The sequence below is a fragment of the Mustela nigripes genome, chromosome 12 (genome assembly GCF_022355385.1).
Source record: "Mustela nigripes isolate SB6536 chromosome 12, MUSNIG.SB6536, whole genome shotgun sequence".
NCBI classification, from domain to species: Eukaryota; Metazoa; Chordata; class Mammalia; order Carnivora; family Mustelidae; genus Mustela; species Mustela nigripes.
This window is the reverse complement of record NC_081568.1, coordinates 77,768,035-77,777,996: the sequence shown is the minus strand read 5'-3', so window position 1 is coordinate 77,777,996 and position 9,962 is coordinate 77,768,035. Positions and strand designations below refer to the sequence as shown.

Genomic DNA, 9,962 nt, shown 5'->3' with positions numbered 1-9,962 from the left:
CCCGCCAAGAAGCTGTAACTGGATGCTCTCCCTCCTCAGCCCATTTTCTTTCCTCTGCTCAGTCTCCCGGGAAGCTGCTAAAGAAGCCCTTGTCCTGGTCTGCTCACATAGAGGTGAGGCTGGAGAAGGGGGCCAGGAATCAGGATTAACCAATTTGATCCCTGACTTGTTTATCCTGCAAGAGACATCACCTGGTGATGTCCCCATGGATCCTTTCGGACATCTTATCCTAGGTTTTTGTGGACTATGAAGATAAATGAACGGTTCAGTGATAAAGCAAAAGAATGCATCAATGGAGGAGAAACAAGGAAGACATGTAAATGAGGATTGAGGCACAGACGGCCGCCTCCTCTTCACAGCCGCAGGCTGCAGCTCTTTTAGGTGTAAAAAGGTAGTGGTTCATGAGGGGGTCTCAGACACACGTGTAAGAAGACCCAGGCAACAAGAGGAAACCTTCTGGAAGCAAATGCACCTTCATCATGAGGCACTAAGGGCAACAGAATCAATGAAAGGCAGGCTCTTCTTGGGGTCGGAAATAAACAAGTTTTTGAAGCATTTTCCTTTTCTCTGTGGAGAGCTAAGGAAGCCTCCTCATTCCATCTCCGGAAGGGCAGCTGGGGTAGGGATGTAGGGAGAGTGCCTGGACTGTACAGATGTCAGGATGATCCAGACAACCTTAGAGGGTGTGTCTCTGGGTCCAGAAATGAGAATTACTGAATTCTGGCCACCAGGTCATCAGCCTAGGCCATGTCATGGGTCATGCAAAACCATTCCAGAAAAAATAAAATAAAATAAAATAAAATTAGGCATTTATTAACACCGTTTGTCAAGCACTATATTCAGTTCTTTCCTCTTTAGTAATCACGGCAATTCATGGGGTTATCACCACACCCAGTTTACAGATAAATAACAGTAATTGGAAAACATGAATTTAAGCAATTTGCTTTTGCTCACCCAGCAAGGAAGTCTGGAATTGCAATTTGATTCAGATCTGATTCCAAATCATGATCTTAATCCTTATGCCATATTCCTTACTGACTCAGCAGAACATATTTTTGAGTCCTAAAACCTAAAAATGTTGAAAGGACAGTGCAGAAAGCAGAGGGGCATTCCTTTAACTTCAAGTCACTGGTGAGGAGGTGTGTGGAAAAATATGGTGAGGTCACCCGTGGACTACGTGGTGGAAGATGGAAGCTGTGTCCAGCTCAGTCCATGAGGATGGTGACTCGTGCGTCTTGAGCCAGGCACAGTCCTGGACAGAAGGGATTAGACAATACTGAAGGGGAGCAATGGCGACTCCTTCCTTAACCAACTGAGCCACCCAGGAGTCCCATACTCCTTCCTTATCTTCTGTCAAGAAAAGGGGTTCCTAACATTCTTTCAGATCTGAAGTAAAGAGATCTGGGCCAGATGCAAATGAAAATACTGGCGGACGGTTCCTACTGCGCATTTGCCTAGGAATGTGCAGCCACCAGCATCATCAATGAAAGGCAGAATGTATTCCGACTTAGTTCCTGGCTCACCAGAGTGACCTACAAAGCCCCGCGAGAACAGGAAAAGCCCTAAAATGAAGGCAGGTGAGCAGGGCGTGGGTGTAGCTGCTTTCAGAAAAGATCTTAACATTCTAGGTGCCTCCCATGCTGCAGTACTGGGCAGCCCAACAGCCCTTCCTCCTCCATCACTTCTTCACTCCATCCCTGGCACTGGGGATGCAGATTTGTCAATGAACTATTTTATGTTCCTCTTCTTGCCATCTGGCAATATTACTCTCTAATGAATTGCTTTAACTTGTGCATTTTCTGTTGTGTGTGTGTGTTTTTTTTTTTTTTTTTTGACAAATGTGACTTTTAGTTGAATCATGCCACATTCATAAATAGCAATTGCTGGCTGATTAGAATCGATGAAAGCCCTTAGAGTTGCCAGCAAAAATGGGCCCTTAGCTGCACATGTTACTCGGATAGCCTAATCATTGAAAGGCACCTGATTATTTTTGGAAAGAATGTTTCACACGCACACTTGTGTCATCTATAATGTATCTGTGTATATATTTGAATTTGGATGGGTTCTTGCAGGCCAGCCATGCTAGGAATATAAGTGCTACACACACTTGGATTTGGAGCTAGACACACTTGGGTGTGAATCCTACTCTGCCACTAACAAACTACATGAACCTGGGTATGTTTCTTATCCTCTCTGTGTCTCCAGTTTCCCATATGTAAAATAGTCATAATAAATCCCTTGCAAGGCTGTCATGGGGGATAAATGAGATCACATGTTTAATGTGCTCGGCACAATGTTTGGGTAGATTATGGCTCAATAATCAGGAACTATTATCATCATCATCATGTTCTATTAATAGAGGATTATGATAGACACCATTTGCAGTCTCTGAAATCCTTCCTTTCTGAAAACTGTCACAGGGATGGGCCTACAAAGCCATATTTTTATTGTATGACACTGTATGATTAGAGGAGAATAAGGAAACTAAGAAATTATGAGCTTAAGGAATTTTTCTATGCTCTCCCAGCCACTGGGTTCTTGATCCAATCTAGCAGATTCTATTTCCTGAAAGTATGGATTAGAATCAGCCCTCACTGGTCCTCTAAATTAAGAAACTGTGAGACAGTCACGTGTGCAAATGTACATGTCAAGGCAGTAAAAGTCAGTCTGCAGAATGATGTAGGTATGCAGAAAGAAGCAGGTCTGACTTTGACCTGGAGTCAAAGAGAGTAGTACCTTGGTTTTTATACTTTCCACTTCCATGAGAAACTCCACTGCATGTATCTATCCGTAGATCTATGTGTCTCCCTTTTGCTTACCACTCTGAACGGGTTTGCAACATCTTCAATCAAAAGATCTTTGCTAACAGTGTCACCTCTGCACACGAGGCCACCAGATCTTCTCTGTGTGGCTCAGATAGCCTAAGCACATGAAAGACCCCTAGTTACTTTACAGTAGAACTTTATATACATGTGTACTCTTCTCTGTTTTTAATTCTTGAAGGACATTAAGTAGAAAATCAAAATAATCATGCAAGAGTATAAGGAAGTCATACATGGATGGAAAAGAAGAAAACTAAAAAGAAAACCATTAGCATTCCTGATCTTAAAAAACAAACAAACAAGTCATCTAATTGTCTTCTAGAACCCAGCAAGAAGAGAGACCTTGGGTCTTTACCTGGTGTTGCACTGGATACTGTTGGCCACTGCTGATCAGGCCCTCCTGGACCAGCCCGCAGAATGCCAGCCTCCTCCAGGTGCACAGAGCTGAGTAAACACAGAGACCCAAATAATGGTTAGACCATAAATGACTTTCCAGATCTTCTTCCACCCTGAGAAAGCACATGGCTCTCTGAAGGCAGCACTACGGCTAACACACTGTACTCATACTTGAAGCAATGACTACTGAGCAGTTACCTTACATAAACTGCAAAAGCATCATTGACTTCCTGCTTGTTATACTATTTGGGCAATAAACATGTTTTATCTTTGTGGCAATTCTGGTTGTCATTAATGCCACATGGTGTTCAGTAAATCTAATGGGAAGCCCATCAGAGGGCTAATGCCATTTTAACACCTTATTGCTGAACCAGATGAGGAGAACTTGTTCTCAGAAGCCCCAGGCCTCTCTTGCTGATTCTCTTGTTTCTGAGTCCTCTATAGCAAAGACGAAAATACTTGAAAATTATTTGTTGACTGTAGCATTATTCCAAATTAGTTACCCAATTACTTCTTAACGTATTTCATGTTCTACTCTTTCTGTATTTTTTACTTATAGACCACACACCCTATATTTCCTGGGACTTGAGGAAGCCTATCACCATCACTCATGGATCCCAATTCAGAAGAGATTAACTCAGCATGAAATATTGTAGGGAGTGAGGCATGAACTGGGACTCCCTTGGAGGCAAGCAGAGATAGAACATAAACGCTTCAGGAATGGGGCAAACATCATATTCATTTATATATGTTCAATGCTCACACATAGGAGACCCTCATATACTTGTGGGATGGATGAAGGAAGGAAGGAACAAACAGGACCGTAAGAGTAAACATCAACCCAAAGAATCCTCATCAGAATTAGAGGATTCTTTTCTTTTCTTTTTTTAATATTTTATTTATTTATTTGACAGAGACCACAAATAGGCAGAGAGGCAGGCAGAGAGAGACAGAGGGAAGCTCTCTGCTGAGCAGAGAGCCTGATTCAGGCTCCATCCCAGGACCCTGAGATCATGACCTGATAGGAAGGCAGAGGCTTAACCCACTGAGCCACCCAGGCGCCCCTAGAGGATTCTTTTCAAAAAGACATTGGTTCATCTTGCAAATTAAGTTACTCAAAATTTACACTACTATTTGAAAGGTTATGAGAGGCGGCGAAGCAGATGAACTATTGTGGGGGAAGCTCATCTATCAATTGAATATTCTTTCACTCTTGACTCTGAATAATATATCTAATCAAAATTCACTCATTAAGCTCTGCCCTACTGCAATTCTTCCCTTCACCTACATTCTAGAATCTTTCCCCCCAAATATTAATATCCTTCATGTGTTCCCAGATTCTTCCAGTAAATTCTATGGGTTCAGTCAGATTCATTCTGGAGATGTAACCACCCTGGAACCAGCTCAACTCAAAGCAGAATTTTCAAAAAAACAGTTACATGAGGTCTGAGGCCAGAACAGCCAAGAAGCCAAGCACATGTGTAAAAAGAGAAGAGTATTCTTTGAGTTTACAACTCTAATATATGTTCAGTATACTGTACTATGAGGAATAAGTTACATTTAACTGCACTTTTTAGTTCATTCCTCATCCTACTTATATCTTAGTTGAAACCTGAATAGGAACACACTTGCCCCCCCGCTTTGAAAATGGAGTAAGGAAGTGATATGTTTTAGCATTTTATTTCAAATGTAGCTTTAAAGGCACATCTCGTGGCTTTGACACTTTTCAAGTAAAGCACTAGTTAGTTCAGCCAGGAGAGAAAAAGCTGGTATTATAAACCATGCTTTTCCCTACTGCATGGTTTGCAGCAGTAGCTCAGATGCAGGCAAAAGCATAAGCTGGTCACTAACAAACAGGAAGAGCCCTCCTGCCACTAGTATTCAAACATCCGCACAAGTTTTTCTGGGCTAAAATTATGACCCAGGTTCCAATGTGACATCTCGATATGCCCACTACTGATCTTCAGGCCTTCACTGATTGGTTCTTGGTGAGAAATAGCACCCATTATAATGATCTCTGCTTGACTTATAATGTAATGCTTGAGACTATGTTAATTTATTTCACTTTAATGCATTTCTAAATGGACTTAAAACTAATTTTTCATTGACTTTTTTTTTTTTTTTTTAGATTTTATTTACTGGACAGAGAGAGTACAAGCAGGAGGAGCAGCAGGCAGAAGGAGAGGGAGAAGCAGCCCGACCTAGAGCTCGATCCCAGGACCCTGGAATCATGACCTGAGCCAAAGGCAGACGTTTAACCATCTGAGCCACCCAGGCGCTCTAATTTTTCATTAACTTAACACATACTTTGTAAGCTCTCCCTTAAGAGACTGATGTAGGTTTGTTAAAGATCTACTGAACTGTTGCCCAGACATTTTGAGGGGCTTAAGTTTAGAGTTCATTCCTCCCTTGAAACAAAATCCTTTTGCGGGTCGTGATCATTAGTTTCCTGGTTTCCAAAGACACTCAAAAGTAAAGAATCTTTTATTTGGCCCTATGGCACTAAATCAGCTCTGGGGATAATGGTAGTTAATCAATTACTGTCAAAGAGACAAAGTAGAGAAACCAAAATTATATTTAATCTGAGTCTTAGAGTCATACTATTACTCTACTTTCATTTAAAATAAGATAGATTTGGTCTCCAGATATTCAATAAAGGCCTTTCACATGGCTCATCCACTAAAGAGCCCACGCCATCGATAGGAACAAGAGAGTAACAAGATGGGAAAGATACGGAGATTCTAAAATGGATGAACATGAACAAGAATGACAGCCAGTTATTGCGGTTAATAGGATATAAAAGTCGACGTGTGACAGAAAACTAAGGTAGAAAACACATACTTATATTCGGATCCAAAATCATCAGGATTAATTTAAATAATTTAAAGAATTTCTAGGGGAGGGACAGAAAGTACAGGTGGGGAAGGGATAGAGGAAGTTGTAATTATTTCCCTACAGAACTTTCAATGGGAGAAAGTACCCAGAAGCCTGTCTCTGTAACTTAACAGGGAACTCTGATTTGCCAGCCCTTGATAAGCATTTGGCACTACTTCCAATGTTTCAATTAGAGATGTGGAGACAAAAGGAACTATTTTCTCCTGGAAAAGTATCTAAAACTTCTCAGTTTGACAGCAGTTTCCAGCCCCTGGACACAGAATGTGTCCGAGCCGTACAAAGTTAAAGTTCTCCCGACAGAAAGAAAAAGGAAGGAACTACATACCTGTGCATTCCTGCTCGGAGGGAGGCAGAGTAACGCCAGTCAGGGTTGGGCTGTCGAGGCTGCAAAAAAATCACAAAGGGAGGTTTTGTTAATAAGGCAGAGTGGTGATTGCCCTGTGACTGATTAGCCTATTTCTGAAATATTTCTCATATCTGAAAAAAGTATCGAAGGAGCCATTTTATGGGCAACTCTAAGATGCTATCCATATATATATAGCACTTCAGGAGAAAATGAGCTCATCGGAGTCCTTCCACAGACTCCATATCATGGAAAAACCAGATTTAATGATGCTGTGAGGACCAGCTGTGTCTTCGCCTTGCTCAAAACAGGTCCATGTTCCTAAAGCAGCCCTAGAGGAAGGGCAGGCTATTTTGAGATGGGGAAAGCTTTCATTGTTTTGCCTTCAAATGCTTCACTAAAGGAAGTTCTCCCATTTGGTATTCTAGCTAGAACAGGGCTCAGACTCCATGAGTTCTGCTGGCCGGCCACACCGCAGAGGACTGCAATCTGCCGCCGGCTTTGCAGACTGCAGCATGTCCCACCCAGGATGGATGGGGCCCAGTCGCACGCCAGCGACTGAAAACTGCCTCTGCTGCTGCTTGGAGAGGAATCCCAGGGAGAGGAAAACAAACCACGACGGGAGTCTGAACTTGTTTTGCTACACAGTCCTTTTCATAAAATCCCACCCGCTCCCTGCTTTGCAGAGTGTTTGGCCTCCTCCCTCAATTACTGCTGCTCAGCTCTTACTGCTTAACAGGGAGTGCCTGAAATGCAAAAACGGTCTGGCTCAGTCTGCAGCACCTGTGTACGGGAAGGATCTGTCACCCTTTGTCCACAAACTGTCAATTCCAAGTGGAGAGGACGAAAAAGGAAAATATAGGCCCCTGAAGACTGTTGGAGGAGTTAGAGGTTGCGTAGAAGGTACTCAGGAATCACTGGGGACAAAACGAACCACCATCACTATCTGGTATGTATTAGCAAAAATTTTGTTATCAAAGAATCCTGTGAGGGGCGCCTGGGTGGCTCAGTCAGGTAAGCATCTGCCTTCAGCTCAGGTCACGATCCCGGGCGGGGTCCACAGGGCCCTGCTCAGTGGGGAGTCTGCTTCTCCTTCTGCCCCTCCCTCTGTGCATGCGTGCTCTCTCTCTCTCTCAAAAATAAATGAAATCTTTACCAAAAAAACCTCTGATGGATGTTCCCCGCAACATGTTTTCATGGGCAGAGATTAAAGTGGGCTCTGTCACTGAATACTGAAGTCTATTTGAGTGGAAAGATGAACAGATGGAGATTGTATTCTAAAAATTCCTCTGGATTATAATGATCATTTTTGTAGATACAAAGCCACAGAAATACCAATAAACTACTTCAAAATGTCAGTAATTCTAGTTCTTATCCTTTTTTTTTTTTAAAGATTTTATTTAATTTGACAGAGAGAGATCACAAGTAGATGGAGAGCAGGCAGAGAGAGAGAGAGAGGGAAGCAGGCTCCCTGCTGAGCAGAGAGCCCGATGTGGGACTCGATCCCAGGACCCTGAGATCATGACCTGAGCCGAAGGCAGCGGCTTAACCCACTGAGCCACCCAGGTGCCCCAGTTCTTATCCTTTTTATTGTTATTCAAAGGATGCAGAGTATTTCATAGCCACACTTTCCCACAACACCTAGGAAAGGAGTGATCAGCATCTCAACTCCCTGACAAACTTGCCGGTGACTGGAAACTTAGCTGAAGTCAAGGCCCAGAAAAAGCTACAACTCTAAGATACTTCACTGCAAATGTCCCCATACATTAACTGCCCTCTTCGGTCCCTTCCACTCTGCTGGCAAGATAGGAATATCATTCTTGGTGGTCAAATCCACAGCATTCTATGGATGTTCCATCTAAAGTAGCATAAAACTCTACAGATGAAACGAAAGGGTTCTCATTTTCTACTAGTGGTGTTGCAGTGACCAAAAGAGAAACGATTTGCAACTCATTCTGTAAAGCTGGAAAAACAACTAAAATATTTCCTATTAATCTAATTATCACCATCTCTCCCCTTACCATCAGCAGCACTAGTGTCAACGGTGAGAACCTTCCTTTAGTAAAGACTTGGATATCCATTAGGTAAATGTTGCCATTTTTTCTGTGATTGGGTAACATTTGTGATGAAAACTGCAGTGACTTCATCTTTGGACTGAAAGTACCAACCTTGTTTTGCTTAAAAGCACAGTTCTAGTAGGACTGACTGAGAAACTCAGTTCCCGGAGTGCCTGGGTGGCTCAGTTGGTTGGACGACTGCCTTCGGCTTAGGTCATGATCCTGGAGTCTTGGGATCAAGTCCCGCATCGGGCTCCCTGTTTGGCAGGGAGTCTGTTCTCCCTCTGCCCCTTCCCCATCTTGTGTTTTCTCTCTCTTTCTCATTCTCTCCCACTCAAATAAGTAAATAAATAAATAAAAATCTTGGGGAAAAAAAAAGGAACTCAGTTCACTACACAACCTCACTTCCTCAACTATAACTTGTCATGCTATTTTCTGTAATAGTTCATCAGCAACAAGGTGCTTCTCAGATTCATTTATCAGAATTGTAGTTATGACATATCTTATGGTAGTAAGACTGGGCAGGGAAAAGGAAAGGAAGAATATACAGTGTTTTAAGTTTCCACACGATATTAGGCAATAGGATAAGCACTCTAAACATACTGTTGCATTTACCCTAACACTTTTTTTAGATCATTAATTCTATGTAAAGTGTATCTGTTTCATCCATAAAACATATGAAGATCCTCAGATATTCATAATACAGAGCTATGTCCTCAGAGCTTCACATGGTTCAGGTATTGGGTAGGTTTTAAAAATGTTTCTGAACAAATAAACTATTATGCAAGAGTAACATTAATGTACTTAAATTTATAGAAATAAGAAATCTGAGCTTTAGAAAGATTAAATCACTTGCCTGATTGGTGGGTTTGGCTGATTGTTACATTTAGGTCTCCCTAACACAAAAGTTTGTGCATAAAAAAAAAAAAAAAGATTTATTTATTTATTTGGGGGAGAGAGAGAGAGAGAGAGAAAATGTGAGCCAGGCAGGGGACTGCGGGGGAGTGGGGTAACAGGGACAGAGGGACAAAGAGAGAGAAACTTTCGCAGACTCTTCACGGAGGATGGAGCCCATCCCAGGACTCTAAGATCATGGCCTGAGCTGAAACCAACAGCCACTTAACCCGAATGAGTCACTCAGGTGTCCCACAAAAGTTTGTGTTTTAGACTAATTTACATGGAATACATATATTGTTGACTCTTGAACGACATAGGTGTGAACTGTACTGGTCCACTTACATATCGATTTTTTTCAGTAAATACCGTATATAGTACTGTAAATGTATTTTCTCTTCCTTATGGTTCTCTTAATAACATTTTCTTCCCTCTAGCTGACTTTATTGTAAAATAAAGTATATACAATATAAATAACATACAATATATATACTATATATATAGTATAAATACAAAAATATATTTATATTTTTATATAAATATAAATATAAATTT

At 41.7% G+C, this 9,962-nt stretch overlaps 1 protein-coding gene across 3 annotated transcripts in view; it reads right to left on the bottom strand.

Annotated features, from left to right (window-relative positions):
- Positions 1 to 9,962, bottom strand: part of LOC132028601 (protocadherin alpha-C2) — a 106,435-nt gene that overhangs the window by 28,097 nt on the left and 68,376 nt on the right. For all 3 annotated transcript variants that reach the window (XM_059417768.1, XM_059417767.1, XM_059417766.1), the window contains exons 2-3: positions 6,439 to 6,497; positions 3,178 to 3,266 (exon numbers count right to left, since the gene is read on the bottom strand). In XM_059417768.1, coding sequence (XP_059273751.1) covers positions 3,178 to 3,266; positions 6,439 to 6,497 — 148 coding nt within the window. The remainder of the gene's footprint in view (positions 1 to 3,177; positions 3,267 to 6,438; positions 6,498 to 9,962) is intronic.